The following is a 19,003-nucleotide window of genomic DNA, read 5'->3' as shown; positions in this document are numbered from 1 at the left end:
GAGAAAAGCACCTAATTCAAAGTGTTAAATATGATGGATGATCTGTGATGCTGTGGGGCTGATTCTCCTCCAAGGGCTCTGGCAGTATTGTGTGCTTGCATGGCATTTTGGATTCCAGGAAGTACCAGGTGATTTGAAATCCAAATGTGTCTGCCTCTGCTAAAGATCCACTAAAAAAATGGTAAAATGAACACCAAATCATGCTTTTGTCATGCCCATCCCAGTCCCCTGACCTAAATCCAATTGAAAGCCTGTGGGTTGAGCTCAAGAAGAAAGTGAAGAGAGAAGACCCAGAACTCGGCAAAATTCGAAGAGATGCTGCATTGAGGAATGGTTAAAACTGCCTCCCTCTGTTCTCAAGTCTTATAAGACATTACAAGAGAAGATTCAGTGTTGTTCTGTTGTCAAAATGGGGTTGAAAAAATACTAAATGAGGGTGTGCCTATAATTACAAAACGTTTTTTTTCCCGGTATAATATGTATGCTGTGATGACTTGTGACTTTTCTTGTAATGGGCTACAAATGGAATTTATATATGTTCGTTATTTGCTGAGTCAAGACAATTGATTTACAGTAGAGAATTTCCATTAGCCCTTCCTCCTATTAAATAAGGTTGCCAATAGGGCACTGCATTTAGCATTTCGAAGCTAGCAGTGTTGGTCAAACCTCTAAGCAAAGGAGAAAAAGGAGGGCTGGTGAAGAGCATCATAGCTTGACCACATGCAAATAGAACCCGTACTTCAAAGGCCTTCACCATAGCAGCTGATTCTAGCTGAGTAAATTGGTCAGTTAAACAAGAGGGAGTCCTTCAGTAAAACTCAATGTATTGCAATACTTTAATCCTCCTCTCCCACACAGTCAAATACATTACTGAATAGATTTTCAATTCTATAAACCCAGTTGCAAAATGTTGCTTAGGTTTTATTTAACCATGTTTTGGCATGTGTTCAACATGAGTTTGTGCATTTCTTTTTCAAGTACAAAACGAAATTAATGGATAAATAATGCCACACACATACAGCCGAAGTCTTAAGACAGAGGCAATGCCAGGACGACCTAAAATATGCAAGGCTCCTAATAAATCACTCTTGAACAGCGCTGGGGAGAAGATAGATGGAGACGGCACAGTAAATATTCCCCTGGTGGACCTGATCTTGGGAGGTTAATCATTCAAATGTACAGCAGGACTATGAAATAACCAAATTGAATGCACATAACTGTACCATACATTTTTTATTTCTTTAGAAAAATTATAGAACAAAAGCAGATCATTGCTACATTTTTTTTGTTTGTTTTTGTTTTCTCTCAAATCAATCCTATCTCGTAGCATATCCCAACCCTCTGCAGGCGCTTGTACAGTACATACATCTCCAAGGAGTCAAGAGAATAATAAATAAAATAATAAATAATAAACAGCTTCACAGGAGGGCGGGGGGGGGGGGGGGGAGAGGTTCTGAAAAGGGGTCTCGGACACGTCCAGCTCTCAAACCAGCTTTGCAGCGACAAACTCATTTAAAAAAAACATTCCACTCGTTCCATTGTTCGCCACATTCAAATTTAAGTTGAGCTTTTTGAAGTCTCCAGGTCTAGCCGTCAAGCTTGGCCTGATACAGTCAAACAAGTCCAGTTTTCTAAACGCAGGAACTTTGAAGGTAACCGGTATCATCTTGTTGCAACTCATGTCCATCCCCAAACCTACAACTGGGAGAGGGAAGGGGCAGGGATACATGGGGAACCAAAAATGGAGGACAAAAAATCAAATAAAAATAAAAGGAGGAAAAAAGAAGTAGAGGCAACAGCCATTGTAGTCCGAGTCTTTTTGTTCAGTTTTCAGTTTGTTTTTCTTTTTTTTCTTTTTTCTTTTATTGTTTTTGTTTTAAGGGGGGACGAGAGTGTCCACCCCTTTACATTTACACAATGCAGCACGAGCTGGCAAACCAGGCCCCCCCTGCTTCCCTAGTCTTCTCTTCCCTCTCCTCAATCAAGAGTGACTGACACCTGTCAATCACAGCTTTCCCAGGAGGTCAACACGAGAAGCCAAGAGAGGGATAGAGCAGGAGAGATAGATAGAGAGAGAAAGTGGGAAACGAGTGAGGAGGAACAACGGACTCTTAAGCAGGGTGGGTGGGGGTAGGGGTGGGGGCTTCTAGTTGACCTTGTCCTGAAAGATGTAGAGGTTGTTGGTGGCGGCCACTGCGATGATGTTCTCGGACGGGTGCCAAGCGGTGTGCAGGATCTTCTTGCTGAAGTCAAGGCTGTCCACGCTGATCTCGTCCTTGCGCCGCTTGCCGCCCACGCACACCTTGCGCGGCTTGAGAATGGCCCGTGGCTTGCTGTTCTCGCGCGAGGCCTCCAGCGTCACGTCCCGCTTGGTGTTGCGGTCGAACATGCGGAAGAAGTTGTTGTACGAGCCGGTCATGATCACACTGCGTGAAAGACAGGAGAGAGAGCGTGAGGAAAATAGATGAAACAAATTAATGTAAAAATGTCTCACGCTTTACACATCTTGTGCTTACATATATTATATATACTGAAAAATCCATAGCTCATACTACTCATGAACATTGCATTACATGAACATGTTGACTAAATCAAATTACACTGATTACATGAACATGTGTGTCAAAGCAAAGCAATCTGTATTATGTTGATCGAAACTAATTTCTCTACCAAATGTAGAGAGACCCAGATAGCATTCCCTTGTGATATCTTATATGCATATGAGGGGATCTTAAAAAAGTATGGAGACTGGTCGTACAGCATTGTTCTGGCTCTAATTGGTGCTTACACTCCCTTTCAGCCTTTGCCTGATTCTGATGTGTCACCAACTGAGAGAGTTTGTCACTTTCCCATCTGAGATCTTAAGCCCCACTTGTCAGTCCTTCCAGGATTTTGCAATGTTGCAATACAAATTTAAGGATCTCCCGCAGGTTGCAATTTTCTCTATTTTCACAATATTTCCACACAAAAAAAATGAATAAATAAACGCAGTCATGGAATTTCTGCATTATTTGTGATTAAATACAAATTTAAAAACTATAAATTCCCACAGCAAATTCACTTTGGGCTGCAACAATCACAACAAACCCTTGCAAGAACCTAAAATGATTAGTGATAATATATGCCACTCGCATGCCAATTACTGAGAAACCACAACCACGACAGGACTGGAACTTTTAGTTGCAAAAGTCAGGCAAAATGAACACTAAAACTAACAGCCTATGTCATCCTCAAGGCTTTGACTAGATTTGTCTCAAGTGAGGGCTGTGTATCAGTAGAGTGATTTAGAGCAATTTTCTTCCATGGGTGCAAACTTCAATCGCCGTTTTGAATCCAAAATAGGTCATTTGTGTGATATGTGTAGATCCAATAAGTTATTTTAATTGGAGGGTAGGGTGGGCGTCGAGTTCCAGGTCCCCAGTCACAAGGAAGGAACTGAGAACCATCACGCCTCCTGAATTGTTTTGGAACATGAGTCAACTATGTAGACATTTACATGAGGTTTAGTTTGATGACCTATAATGTACTGTGGATGTACTTTAACACATGTTTTTGACCTGGCTCTGCTCTGAACTGATGCCCCCCTTGCTAAATGCTTATTAGATTTACTTTACTAAAGATTATATTAAAAAAAAATGATTTTCCCATGGGTGTGGAGGTAGATTATAATTTTGATATAATAATGTATAATATTATAATATATTAGCAAAAATGGGGTGAGGTGAGGCAGCTGGAAGCCCAGGTGTTGCAAAGCCTGTGCTTAGTCATTGGTGCTGTGCACTTAGATCAACCGTTAACACTATGAGTAACTGACCTGTCCGATCCATTCCAGACACATTCAAATTTGTCGAAGATGCAGTCGTTCTCATACAGAGAGCACAGTTTACTTCTTAGATAGTCATGCACCTGGAAGACAAAACAGGCAAAGAGTTATATACGTACAAACATTCAAATTACATACGTACTTACATACATCTCTAAACCAAATGTAAAACGCTAGAAAGCCCTGTTCATTTTATATTTGCAAATATTCACAGCATTCTCACTTCAGGCATCAAAGGCATTTGTAAGATATAAAAGGCTTAAGTTCCAAAAATAAAAGCTTCATCTTGTTTCTGCTCCTTCAAATTACAGTTGTCAGATGACACATCTCCCATTACTTGGAAGGACAGTCAAATACAATGCAGTACAATGTTGTATTGTACTCTAATCAATTGTCTTGCCTAGACTTGTCTTGTCTTAAACGGTGTCATATTGTGCTGTGCTGTTCTGTTCTATATTGTATTAGACTGTGCTTATTTTCAGCCTGCCAGTCAATGCTGATGAAAGGTTACCATGGTACCAACTCTGCAAAAAATGAATTGAGAATAACCACTTTGCTTTTATCAGAGTCTGACGTCTGAGAGCCTCTAAAGAGGCCCAGTTTTCAGGACTGCGTGGGCTAAGCTGGCCACCATACCTGGTAAGTCTCCAAGGGTTTGCTCTCCATGTTGAGGTCCCACACCTTGACGGTGAGGTAGTCCCGTGTCATTAGGTACCGGCCGCTGTGGCTGAACTTCACGTCCGAGATGGAGGAGATGATCTCGGAGAAGAAGGACCTGTTACTGGGGTCCTCTGGTTCCTCGAAAACTGTCAGTTGAACAGAACAGAGCCTTTGGGTTAATATGTAAGTTACAATAATGTGATAAAATGCAATTATAGCTGATATTTGAGTAGTGGTATTACACTGTAAGATATACATTCCATGTGTGGGAATTGTCCTTAATCAAATCCTGGCAAACGTCTTTTGCTCTCTGCAGTTGTCTAATGAGTGTCTGTTTTCCATTTGCTGCTGAAGAGGCTCAGCTGCACCACCGTGATAATAAAAGGGCAAATCTATAGTTCCTCACAGAGAACACCCCCCCCCCCCCTCCCCCGCCCCCCACCCCCCACCCCACGACAGCCCGGGCAGACTCACATTTGGAGTGGTTATCGCACAGCGCAGCGGCCCTCATGTCACACATGCGGATGGAGCCCTTGCTGCTGCTGTAAACGAAGGTGTTGCAGTGGTTGGGGTGGAACTCGGCCGCCGTGATCACCTCCGTCAACTCCTCCATGTTGGCCGGCTTTATGTCCACGACGTCTGGGTGGGGAAGGGAGGGTGAAGGAGCAACAACTGCAAGGCTGGACATTGCGAACCTTTTTCAAATCACTACAAATTAACACTCTACAACTGACTAGTGGTGATTGAAAAGTGTCTTTCATGTGTGCAAGACTAGAATTATTTCTACTGTTGTGACCTCATTTCTGACTCATACTTGATTTCCCAGGAGCTTTGGGGGGGAAGAAGCTGCCGCCGTTGCCACCACCACATTGCCTTCCAGACATTACATTACTTTGCTGAAATGGCAGGAATGGCCACAGAGGGTTCATAAACTACCCTACTTCTGCTTGTGTCGTCGAGGTTCCCGTGCACGCCAACACATGATTCACGTCAGGGTTACATTTCCACACAAAGTGGGACAGAAAGGCTGAACAGGCTTACACAGGGTTAAAGCCATTCAATCCCCCGTTCAATTACTAATATAAGCCTACAGTACAGCAAATCCCTTGCCGGTAGATTTCCCAAAGGACCGTGGCAGTATCAGTAACGCTAAAACAACTAGCTAAGGAGAGGGGCTATAACCACGGAATTGAGGGGGGAAATAGTGTCAACCCAACAACAAACGACACTTCAGGGTCCGTCTGGGAGCTGAGCGCAGATATGGCATGAGATCCATCACTGTGTGGCTTAGGGGGATCAGGGGATCCCAGGCAGGCCTCCGTGATTGATACAGTAGAATGGGAGCTTGGGTAAATAAGACACTTTAAGTTTGTCCCTCGGGTGCTCCCGTACCTTAGTCATTCATTCAGCTGTCTCCTGACCTTCACGTGTAGCCAATATGCCCTGACTGAGTGTGTGTGTGTGTGTGTGTGTGTCATTGTGTGAGTTGTGGGGTCGTTGCATGTGTGTGTGTGCGCGTGTGCGCGTGTGCATGTGCATGTGTGAGTGCATGCATGTGCATTCGGCAGGGGCTTAAGAGTGGAAATCAATAGTGATCGACCGGGAGGAGGGCCCGTCTAAGTGTGACCTGGGCGAACCTTCTTTAAGGCCAAGCACGGCTGGGGGATGACTCCCGGACAGTTGATAAAGGGCAGACGCCCGGCAGCGCATCACTAAGTGGCATGCTATTAAATTTGCATCAAGCAGACATGGCTCCGAGACACGTTTCACATGGCCATTCATTGACTCAAAAATCATTAAGGACAGGAACACCACTTGTTCCGTGCGAGACCCTCATAGTGGTTTGTCTATAATGCAGAGAAATAAGGGACGTACTTATAATACATGTAACATATGAAGACACAACATGCTGTGAAGTCACCCAAAGATTCCATGCAATGCCAAGACTGTAGTTCCTGAAATCCGTCTGTCCTAGATTTGTTCAAACTGGAATGTTCTGTGTGTTCAACCTGCCAAAAACCATTGGGCTGTTGACAATGCCTGCTGCTTAATTACTGCAGGGGTAGAATAAACCAATTTGGCTCATGGAGATTTGATTTTGGCATATAAATTCCTCCTTTGGAGGACATCTTTTTACTCAACAAATGCATCAGCTAATGACTATTTGGTCTTTGATGAATAATGCTAATGTTGAATAATTCTAAAGTCCAAACTTTTTTGTGTCTCTGAGACTTTTTGAACCAATAGGCAAGGATCACCAAAAGAACACCCAGTTCCTAAATGCTCTTCAGCACAACAACCGTCGAAGTTAAAGACAGCGTGTGTTTAGTGTTGCTCTATCCCTTTCCTAGTGACCAGGGGGTTACAAACAGCACATTGTGGCTTTTCAGAGGATACTGAAACTCCTGTTGGTGATCTCCAGGTTCCACAGGTTGATTCGCAGATCGTCTGTGGACATGTAGGTCTCATAGTCGCTGTTGATGGAGATGGAGTTGATGTGGTAGGTGTGTGCATTGGAGAACACCCGCCGCGGAGTAGCCTCCACCATCAGGTCCATGGGCCGCAACACAGGGACCTGTGTGGCAATTAGGAGTGATGCAGAGAGGGAGAGGAGGAGGAGAGGAGGAGGAGAGGAGGAGAATAACATTAACCACTGGTCATGTGAACACATGTACATGCTGAGTGGGGGAATTGGGATATCTATTATATTGGCAGACATTCAGATCTCATCTTCAGAAAACATGCCACACTTGCACTTACACAGTCAGTCATTTTCCCCCAGGGTCTGGTTTTATTGCGGATATGAACGTACAGGGTCTTAAGAGTGTAGTCTGCTGTCTGGTTTATGAGGGTAAAACATTCTGTAGGGTTGGTCACGCATCATTACCCGCAGAGAGAGAGGGAGAGAGAGAGAGAGAGAGAGAGAGGGAGAGAGAGAGGACAAGAAAGAGAGAGAGAGGATGGGAAAGAGAGAGAGACAAAGAAAGATAAGCTAGGAGAACAGAGAGGAAGGGCGACAGAAAGAGGTTGAGAAAATGGCAGAGAAAGAGACAGAGAGTGTTAGAGAGAGATAGAGAGTGAGAAAGAAAATGAGATAGAGAGAGAGAGAGAGAGAGTAGAAAGATGTTGTCTTGTAGTCAGTAATGGGGAGAGCTGTTCTCAGATGGGAGCTCAGGCCCTTTAATGATGACTTATCTCATGGCCTGCCAGTGGAACACGCACTGCACCACAGGGGGCTGGATGGGTGGGGGCTACAGATTGAGTGAAAGACACCCCCCCACCCTCCCCCGCCACCCAAAAACATCACCTCCACCACCTCCCCACCCTGGAGGGAGGCTCCCCTGCCAGCTCCCCAGTCGTGCCTGGTGGGTCGCTTTCCTCCTCAGACATACCCCCCCTCGGTCCCTCACCCCACCACCCAGTGCCCCTCGGCTCCCCTCGGCCCCCCTACCCACCACCCAGCGCCCCTCTCTCACTTCAGGCTAATGATGCGACACTTCTCAAGCAACAGCAGGGCACCTCCGCCTCCGCCACCACCACATCGTTACTGCTTGCTGTGCAGGGGAATAGCTGATGTGTACATGTTGGTGTGTGTTGTGGGTGTGTGTGTGTGTGTGTGTGTGTGTGTGTGTGTGTGTGTGTGTGTGTGTGTGTGCGTGGGTGTGTGTGGGTGGGTGGGTGTGTGTGTGTGTGTGTGTGTGTGTGGTTGGCTGGCTGTACAACTGTGGCTGTGTGTCCGTGTGATGATTGTGAGTCATTTCCCTTCAATTCATTCTTTTTTGTTGGCCTTTAAATCGCTTCGCTCTATTCCTAACAATGTCTCTGTATTGTGTCAATGCGTGTGTCTGTGTTTGTGTGTGCATGTATGTATGTGTGTGTGTATTTTGACATATATGATGCCTAGTATTGGATGGAAATCTCTGAAGTCTTAAGAATACAAGGGGGTGACTGACAGATATACTTTTGAAATCTGAATAAAAGATAAACGTCACCAATATTATTTTTCACTACACACATTAAGTCTAAATCATTATGTATAATTGTGTGTGCAGGTGTGTGTGTTGGACTGAGAGTGCATAAGAATAGCTAGAATTATAGCACCTAATGATGTCTTCGCCAAACCACCAATTTAGTCCTGAATTGAGCAGTATGTGGCTTTAGTATAAAGCCAACCACATACTGCTAACACAATGTCACACTTTGGTTTGACACAGCTAATCTAGGGTGATTGAAGTCATTATCTCATCATCAATGGCTAATTATGGTGAAGGGCTACGCTAGACTGAGGTTAATTACTGCTCAGGGAACTTATAAGACAGAATGTTATGCTTTTTATCCATTTTAAAATATGCAGTCGGAGATTTCCGGACTTAAAATAATGACACATACGTATGAATATTTTACAGCGAGTGTGGACAGTTTGACTCGTGTATAACTGATGGTATACAATAAAGCCTCCACTCATATATATGTGAATATAATTACCCTAGCAACAGAGGGTATCCCCTCACAGTTAGAATAATAATGAGTGGCAGAAAAAGAGATATAAGAACAATGGAGAGAGAGGATGGTAAATATGCTGTGTGTGTGTGTGTGTGTGTGTGTGTGTGTGTGTGTGTGTGTGTGTGTGTGTGTGTGTGTGTGTGTGTGTGTGTGTGTGTGTGTGTGTGTGTGTGTGCGTGTGTGTGTGCGTGTGCGTGTGTTAGCTGTCTGGTGAATTGTACTGCAAAGCAAACAAAGCCATGTGCAAAAATCATCATTTCCACACTTCGCCACACTTCACCTCGGAACGGTTTGAGGTGAAATCTTTAACCAAACAAACCAAACCGGCCTCACGCTCTGTCAGCTCGGGGTGAGCGTGGGTGGAGTGGGGGCTTGTGTGGGGGCTTCCTACAGCTTCCTCCCTCTGTTATTGACAGCCTCCGCTCATATCCACAAGCTCCCCTCCCCGGAGGAGGAAGAAAATCACTATCACAAGTCCCCCGTGTTGCAGAAGCACTACAGCAGCAGGAGGAGGAGGGCTGTAAATGTTAGCGAGACGCGCAAAGGCTGTGGTTAGCAGCCATGCTGGTGGACCAGATGTAGCCTTCAGCACCCTTTTCCACCCCTCCTCCCATACACTCTCTCTCTCTCTCTATCTCTCTCTCTCTCACTCCTCACACTTCGCACAGCATGATAAATGTCCCTCAACACTTCTCTCACACACAGACTTACAGAGAGAGAGAGAGACACACACACACACACACACACACACACACACACACACACACACACACACACACACCTTTCACTCCAACTGTAATCCCCCCCAGCGCCTGCTGGTTCAGGCAGGCAGCACTGGCACATGAGTAGTGTGGGGGTGGGGTTGGGGGTTAGAGGAGGAGAGGGGAGAGGAGGGGGCGGGATGGAGGAGCCGGTGTTTGGAGTAAGATTATACACTGAACACATTCCTCCTGCCTCACTGGAGATGCCCACTGAAGGAACCGACTGGGACACACCGAGGAGCAATACTGTGCAGCTGTGATGAGACTACTGCATGGCTCCTTATTCAAAATGAAGAGCCACAACACGTATTATCCAGAGGATAGAACAGAGGGAGGGAGGATAGTCAATGCTATAAAAAAAAAGATATTGAGATACCGTAAAAAAGAAGAGAAGGAGAAGGGAGAGATGGAGAAGGATATGGACGGAGCGAGAGAGAGAGAGAGAAACAGGAGAGATGGAGAAGGATATGGACGGAGCGAGAGAGAGAGAGAGAAACAGGAGAGATGGAGAAGGATATGGAGGGATCGAGAGAGAGAGAGAGAAACAGGAGAGATGGAGAAGGAGATGGAGGGACCGAGAGAGAGAGAGAGATAAAAGGGAGAGACAGAGAGAGAGAGAGAGAGAGAGGTGGAGAGGCAACATGCACACTAATGGGCGCTCCCTCTCCGTCGCCTGCTTGCCTGGCTGACGGTCATTGGTTAGCTGTCTGAAAGCGAAGACAAACCATCTGTCAGCGGCCCCGGCCCAGCACAGTAAATGCAATTATGCCCCCGGAGTGGAAGTTCAATCTGCCGGCAGACCTCCACACCACCAACACACAGCCACACAGCCGGCAGCAGCAGAGGCAGCAGACATGCAGGCATGGAGGCTGGTTTCTCATGGAGAGAAGGACTGGTGGAACAGTCAGAGCCCCAGGCAAAAGGGTTGCATCACTCTCCCACATGGCATAACCAGACCCCTGTCTCTCTGTTTCCCTCTATCCCTCTCTTTCTCTCTTTCTTTTTCTCTCTCTCTCCCTGTCCTTCCAGAGCCAACAGACAGATTTGAACTCGGAACAGAACATGAGCTGCCTCAGGAAAAATAGACTGTCGATATATGAAACCGCTATAAATAGCTGAAAATATATATACCAAAAAACACAAAAAGATGCCTACAATTTAGCGGAGAATCTTCTGAAAGGGGAGCTGTTAATGCACTCTGTGTGCTGTAATGTGCTTATAAACATTTTCTACATTCAGTTGTGAATGTGAGCGTCGTCAGACAAAGGCTGCAGTCTGGCCCATCCCTTCTCCACGCAGGATTAATCCCCAGGCAGACGCGCCTAAGCCGGCCGCTTTGCCAATCCAATATGGAGACTGTCACTTTGGGTGCCCGTAAATTCACCAGGGCAAAAGGACACACAAGGAGAAGGAGGAGGGGGGGGTGAGATGAGGGGGGGGGGGGGGGGGGGGGGGTCATCGTCTGGTCATGGGCATCCCTGTGTTGCCACTGAGCAGGCATGAGATCGGTGTTACCGATGCCTGTCTCGACCAGAGAGGGCGGACGGGCAGCTGGGAGCTATCACTGTCTCTTCGCATCAAGACAGCCAAGACCAGGCGAGGGGCTCAGCAACAGGAGAGGTAAGGAGAGACGGAGGGTGGAGGGGAGGAGGGGGGGATGAGCGGACGGAGGATGGAGGGGTGGGAGGGAGATTAGTGCAGTGACAGCTCATTTGTTTCCTCCAGTGTATTCCGTTGGTCCAACTCTCACCCCTAGTAATGTGATTCCGATTGATTGGAGAGGCATGCATCACACAAAAGGGTCAAATTGGGCTCAGCATGGAAAATGGATGAGAACAGGGAGAGAGATGGGGGAGAAAGATGGAAGGAGAGCTGGGGGAGGGTATTGAGTGAGAGAGAGGAGAGAGAAAGACAGGGTGAAAGAGGTGATTGACAGGGATTGGGTCTGATGGTAATGCTTGTTCTCAACCTCCAGACTAGATCAATACAGTACTGGGGAATATGAGCCACAGAGCTGATGCAAGACATGCCTGCTCCAAAATAACCAGAGAGAGAGAAAGAGAGAGAGAGAGCAAGGAAAGACTTCCCTTTTAAAAGTCTTTATTTAAAACACCTTTATTTGAAAACCATAAAAAAACTAAAACACTGAAAAGAAATCAGTCAATTTCATTCAGTCCAGTTGAAATGGCAACCATCCCCTCCCTAACACACCATTTCTCCCTAAACTGAGCCTCATTCTTCACCACTATTCTTGTTTCCAGCAGAGAGCAAGAAAAGAAAGAAAGAAAAAAGAAAGAAAGAAAGAAAAGCCCAACAGGAAGAGGGGCCACCTTCCCTTCACCTTGCGGTGGGCAAAGCCCTTTCCAAAGCCCTACCACCATGTTCCCACTGAACCGAGAACAGCACGTCCAATTGAAAAAATCAAACCTGCCATGTTTCTTGGGAAAAAAAACCAGATCAAATCAGTCATCAAAAGGCTCTCTGATTAGCCTGGCTAGAACACACCAACCCAAGAAGAGCGGCAAATCCATTTGTCACAGGGCTGGAGCACTCGAGCTGCAGCTGTCCAACTGTCACACTCAGAGATGTGTGCTTTTTCACAGACGCAACAAACCCTCAGCTGGCTACCACTGGAGGCACATCTTTGTTTATTGTTGTTCTTTGTTGTTTTTTTTCTCACCGCCTCTATTCCTCCCAGTAACACATTAACACTGACAAAACCCTACGAGAGACATGTGTGTGTTGTGTGTGTTTTCTGTGTTTGTGTGTGTGTGCGCATCACATCATCAACATCTGATGTTTTTTAGCTGCCCAACCGTGAGAGCAAGTCTGGACAGATTCCAATTGCCCAGACTTTCTATCTGTCCAAACAGGCAGGAGTGTGTGTGTGTGTGTGTGTGTGTGTGTGTGTGTGTGTGTGTGTGTGTGTGTGTGTGTGTGTGTGTGTGTGTGTTATGGGAGATCTGGGAATCTGGGCTACGGATGTGACCTCACAGTCACCTCCTGTCCTATGGGGAAGGTTAAGACAGATGGGTCACCACTGGACTCGTCTAATTTCAGAATGGTGGGGGTTGAAGATGCGGTTCTCCTCAGCAGGATGTTGGCCACTGCTCCTTCCTCCTATATCCCCCTGAGAACAACCCCCCCCCCCCCCCCCCCCCCAGCTCTCCCCGGTCTCTGTCTCTGCTCATCCCTCTCACCACGGCTTCATCTGCACTTGGCGCGATACGAAGCGCTGAGGGAGGCATCTGATTATGCCCTCCCCAATCACACACACACACACACACACACACACCCACCCACCCACTCTCACTGTGGGGGACGCATGGCAGGGAAGGCCTGGCCTGGCACAGGACTGCATGGAACCGCATGGCACAGTTGCCAAGGGACAGCAGGGAGCTGCAGGCTTCGCCCTCATCTTCAGCCAGAGCAGTGGAGACCCATGGAGGGCATCATCCTCATGACTAATAAACAACCAATTGTTTGTTAAGATGGGACCTGGGGTCTTTCTTGTGCTTTGGAAATGCTTTGTGTGTGTGTGTGTGTGTGTGTGTGTGTGTGTGTGTGTGTGTGTGTGTGTGTGTGTGTGTGTGTGTGTGTGTGTGTGTGTGTGTGTGTGTGTGTGTGTGTGTGTGTGTGTGTGTGTGTGTGTGTTGTGTGTGTGTGTGTTGTGTGTGTGTGTGTGTGTTGTGCTTTGCCTCTGATGATGACTAGAAGTCGTTTCAGCGATAATTAGCTTTGTCTTTCGCTTGAGATGTGAACCCCTGGTCGCGTGATTATGACTGATTTTTGTCTTTTCAAATGCTGCATAATCACATTCTGCGTCAATGCAAAGTGCTCATTAACGTGAAGTGCAGTTTCACACAGCTATTGTTCTCATAATGGCGGGAGGAGAGGAAACCGTAGATGATACAGGTGGAAACGTCTCCCGTGCTGAGCCGTAATGGATGCTGACACTGGGCACTCACCCGCAGAGATGTAATGGTGTTGGGGTCCCGGATCCTGCCATCCTCATCCTTCAGGTTGTAGCCCTCTGGTCTCTTATCTCGCTCACTGATCTTCCATAGCTTCACGGTCTTATCTGTAGAAAGAAAGGAAGACAGGAGTCAGACAGAGATAGAGAGAGAGAGAGAGGGACAGAGAGAGGGATAATAAAGGGGGCAGGAAGAAGAGCATGAGCAACAGCATGCTTCTGACAGAGGGGGTGGGGAGGAGAGGCAGGGGGATGGGGATGGGTGGTGGCAATCTGTCAGGCCATTGGCCAGAGGCCAACAGTTTGAGAGGGAGTGAAGCTGGCATTAAATAAATGGGCCGGAGCAATATGTACCCCAGATCAATATCCTCCAATTAACCTGATTGAGCCTCCTGGTGCCTGCCTTGCATGCACTTCAGATGTGTCCAAAGATAGTACACCCCGTGCTTCCTGACATCAGCTCAACTGGCTGAGCAAATTTACAGTGCTAATTCATTTGCTGTATGTGTGTGTGGGGGGACAGGGACGGGGACTGCAGCATGGCCTGGGGTCAACACAGTGATGAATATGTGAAACTGTAACTGGAAGGTTGCGGACGACTAGCCGTGGCACTTTGGAACCAAGCCTGGCTCAGCATTACCTAAATTCCTACACTTCCCAGTAAAACTGCCGGTCAACCAGGCAGGGGGGGGGGGGCTTGGTGGTGTTGGGAGACTGCCCGTTTAATTCCCCTGATGGTTCCATAAAACGTCAACTATCATAAACAATTACGCCTCGAGAGAACGACAAGGGACATCACCACCAGGTGCTCTGTGAGTTCTCTGCATAATCCTCCTTGGCTTGTCCCAGAAGGTGAGCCTATTTCGGGCGCTGAATAGGAATGCGATAGCCTCAGTTGACGCCTCTGCACACTGAGCAAAGCATAACCTCGGGCTCAGGTCATACATGACCAGTCCTTCGAGGAGGCTCCATTCTCTCTTGCGTGCCTTTCCCATCCTCCACCTCACCTCACCTCAGGGTTGAGCTGAACTGCATTTCTCACCGAACTCTTGTGTTTCTCTTTCTTAATGGCTTTATTAGTATCCATATCAGTATGCATGTGTGCACTCTGACTCCATTAATATTCAACATGGCCACTAACGGAGGAAAGCTAGCAGACAGAGCTAGTACTCTTAATGGAACACTTAAAGATGCTGACAAAGACAGCACACATATACACATTTACTCACAAACACACACACACACACACACACACATTCCAACATACAACACAATACAATTGTACATGCAAAGAAGAGACAGCAACTGTTCACTGTTTATACCATCTACACAGTAGAAGACATTCTTTGTTCAAACTAAACTCAACAAAACGAAATAACCCATTTCCAGCGTAGGGTAATATTTGAATGTAACATAAAGTCCAAATTAAGTTTTTACCAATCTAATTGGCCACGGGCCCATCAATCAAATGATATGCAAAAAGTCCAACTCACCATTGGTAGAGAGGAGGAAATAGGCCGCATTCTGCTGTGGCAGCCAACGGATCTTGTTGATCTTCTCCTCGATCTCCAGGCTCTTCAGGTAGTCGAACTCAGGCTCGTGGCTCTGAAAGGTGCTGTAAACATTGTACTCCCCCCTCCGGTGAGGCTGATTCTTACTCTGAAGAGACAAGGCAAGACATTGTATGAGGAGATGTGTGCATATATAACCCAAAGCTGGATTCAAGTGCTGGGTGAAAATATGTAAATGACAGCAGCAAAGTACATGTACAATGCGATTCACTCAAATATGTAGTCTATACTCAGTGATGTTTCAGTCACTGTCACCTATCCTTTTTTCATAATCATTTTCAAAATGACGGCAAACTAAATGCAGTGCCTTTTGGCCATAGTCTGTTCTACTGCAATCAAAATAAAAACTGCTACTGTTTATTGTTGGCAACGAGAAATGATTCCACATGCACTCTCATATACTGACAGTGTCCAGTGTCAGTTTGCATATTCGCAATGCAAATTCAAGCACTGACTTTCATGTGTGCAGGTGAATGTTCTCATATCGTTATGAAAATAACTAATTTAGGAGTGGCTTCTGTAAAGCTTTATCTGCTGCACACTATATGTTCTATTAGGGTACAATTTGGAATTTATTGGTTTGCCCTTGTATAATGTATTATTATTATTATTATTATTATTATTATTATCAACCACAGAGAACAACTCCAGAGTGCAGTCAACAGTGCATGTAGTGAAGGGCCAATGTTGTTCACTCAGTGGTCCTCCAACATGAATACGGTACATAAGGGCCTGGCACAGCCCATAGACAAGACAGACACATGCACAGATGGCGTCAGCCCCGGAAGAGAGATTGTGTCATGGAGCAGTAGACTAACCCACAGCTCAGATACTAGTGCTGCTGATATCCAACACGGCGGCATTTTCAGACAAAGCACAAAATTGTGTTTGGGGGCTATATGGGACGGAAGCAGAATTTACAACTGCAGTATAAACAAAACCCAGGTGTAATATAATAGGAGGTCGTTGGGGGGTATTTTGCAAAACATGCAAATGCAGTTACAACCTGTACGTGAATGTGAAACCACAATCCAAAAACATTGTGCTTTGCCTGAAGCAACAGAAACTGACTGAAGGGAGGATGTTTTAATTTCTCAAAATATCTAACAATCATGTCTTACAAAAAGGGCTACATGCAATACTCAAGATTAGAACATCGCACGGATATTCCAAGATGTGGGGATAACTCTGTTTTTTCTTTTCTTTTTTTTTCTTTACAACATTCCAACCTAAACATGCCTACATCATAGGCTAGAGCGCAGCAGATATTGTGCCTATGTCTAATGTAAAACCATTAAGGTGTGAGGCTACATCAATAGCAGCAGAGGAGACCATGGGAAGCCCAGCGTCAGGTCTCTCTACTCAGGAAGCATCTAAATCAATAGTCCAAATTCAGATGACCAAACAGGAGGTGAATGCCTTAATGGAAACAGATTTCTCCTCGGCAGGGGGCAGGAGGTTCAGGCAGCTCTGTCTCTCCACAAAGGAGAGGTGGTGGTGGGAGGGAGGGGGGATGTTGTCGAGAAAAGGAGGACTATGAACAGAGGGTGGAGGTGGGGGTGGGGGGAGAGAGTAGGCTCCTCCAGTGGCTGTGGATTAACAGGCACCATGAAACATCCTTAAAGCTGTAAAGGGGAGGGAAGACGAGTGAAGAGGGATCTGCTGCCTGCCGCTCGGAGCAGACAAAACCAGACAAAATATTCCAAACCAGACAAAATATTCAAGGCATTGTCTAGCCCGCTCACTACACTATACTCAAATACACTAAAAATTCGATGAAGTCGGAGACCACGACATTTATCACCATTACCAAAAAATTGCCGAATAAAATAAATTTATGGAAATAATTTATAACCACTTCATGAATATTTAAACAACATACACTACATTAAAATGTTATTAAGATGAGATACATCTTATGTGCCCTGACTATTAAGCACCATGATTTGACAATTATTACATATTTGTTAAATCTATCAGAATTCAATCACTCTGTGTCTTATAATTTTTTTTTCCGCTTTTTGAATAATCCTGAGTGCATACAGGGGGTGACAGTGGTACAGGAGGAAGAGAAGTCGTTTAGTAATCAGAAAGTTGCTATTCCCTGTCGAAGTGTCCTTGAGCAAGACACTGAACCCCTAATTGCTCCTGATGTGCAGTGTGCCATCAGTGTAAATGTCAAAAATGTGTATACATCCTTGTAAGTCGCTTTGAATAAAAGCGTCTGCTAAATGAATAAATGTAAATGTAATGTAAATGCATTAATGAGAGCCATCTAAAAAATGTTAATATAAAGTATATACGAGTATTCATACCAGTTATGATTGTGGAGCTGGCATTTTACAAAACCATGGTAATAACAACAGTTGCAGCAGTGAAAGGTTATTTCTAATAATGGACGACTTGGAATTTGATAATACACCACAGAACCATTTTCTCACATTTGCCCTTGCCCTTCCTCCAGAGGAGGTTATCTTGGCTGGAGGGTAGAGAAGCTGCCAGGCGATTGGGATTTGGGATATGACCTTACCTCCTGTTCTCTTTGGAACACCACCACACGCCCACCTTTATCCCCGGTGGCCAACAGTTCCCCAGTACTGTTGAACTCGACGGTGGATATGATGTCAGCTGCAGAGAGAGGAGAGAGAAAGATGCCGGTTAGGTTTTACGTCAGTAGAATATCCCTTGTAAAGGCAAGGCAAGTTTATTTATATACAATGGCATTTCAAAGTGCTTTACAGATTATCAGATAAAAGAACAGAGGAAAATAAAAGATTAAAACTGTAGAGTGCATTATATCAGCTAAAGAACAAAACAAACTGATCAGGGTTGGTTATCCAATAGTACTGCATGTTAGCAAGGCTGAAACAACTTGACTTGAGGTTAAATCTAGGATTAACCATCACTTGAATAATTTGTCAGCATTATCTTTTGGAGTGAATACATGCACTGTTCCCCCTAATGTTCCATGTAGCTGTGATAAAACATGATACATCTGTTTCAATATGGCACATAATTGCTGCACCAGGTGGAGTAGAGAGAGGGATAGATAGAGAGACAGAGAGAGAGGGGGGGGGGGGGGGGGGGGGGGACAGAACTGGGCTTCTAAAGAAGCCGCTGCAGAACCTATTTTAGGAGCAAGGACACTGAGAGCTGTCAGACTCAAAGCAGAAAAACACTAGAGCCTGAGCACACAAAAGCAGTACATACCAGAGCCAAATAACAATAGATGTGACTACCTATTAACACACAACTGCGCCGAACATTCAGAGTGCCTCAAATGTTCTTTAATGCTTGCAATGGGTTGCTAACATTTAGAAATAATCAACCATTGCTTAGGTTATGTGTGATGACATGTTCTTTTTTTCCTTTTGTGGAGGATGCAAATAATCTGTGCGCTCACATTTCTACCCCCAACACATCAGCATACAAGCCGTCCCTATAAACAAATGTCCACAAGCGCATGCGCACCCACACTCAAACAAACACACATACACACGCTCCAGACACACTCAAACACACATACACACACTCCACACACACTCAAACACACATACACACACTCCACACACACTCAAACAAACACACATATACACACTCCACACACACACACACTCAAACAAACACACTAAAGACACACACTCCACACACATTATCTGTCACCATTTCATTGATATGCAAATCCCACCACCACAATTCACTGTCAAACTCG

General features: G+C 45.6%; 1 protein-coding gene across 2 annotated transcripts in view; it reads right to left on the bottom strand.

The window, feature by feature from the left end:
- Nucleotides 1-2,146: 2,146 nt before the first annotated feature.
- ppp2r2bb (protein phosphatase 2, regulatory subunit B, beta b) overlaps nt 2,147-19,003 on the bottom strand; it is a gene marked incomplete at both ends in the record, with an annotated part of 69,361 nt that continues 52,504 nt past the window's right edge. For both annotated transcript variants that reach the window (XM_080853955.1, XM_080853956.1), the window contains 8 exons: nt 2,147-2,426; nt 3,815-3,906; nt 4,460-4,629; nt 4,958-5,122; nt 6,881-7,058; nt 13,716-13,828; nt 15,214-15,379; nt 17,822-17,919. In XM_080853955.1, coding sequence (XP_080710081.1) covers nt 2,147-2,426; nt 3,815-3,906; nt 4,460-4,629; nt 4,958-5,122; nt 6,881-7,058; nt 13,716-13,828; nt 15,214-15,379; nt 17,822-17,919 — 1,262 coding nt within the window. The remainder of the gene's footprint in view (nt 2,427-3,814; nt 3,907-4,459; nt 4,630-4,957; nt 5,123-6,880; nt 7,059-13,715; nt 13,829-15,213; nt 15,380-17,821; nt 17,920-19,003) is intronic.

This window comes from Sprattus sprattus, assembly GCF_963457725.1.
Source record: "Sprattus sprattus genome assembly, chromosome: 1".
NCBI lineage: Eukaryota > Metazoa > Chordata > Actinopteri > Clupeiformes > Clupeidae > Sprattus > Sprattus sprattus.
Note: the sequence above shows the minus strand (reverse complement) of the source record. Positions and strands in the feature narration are given on the sequence as shown.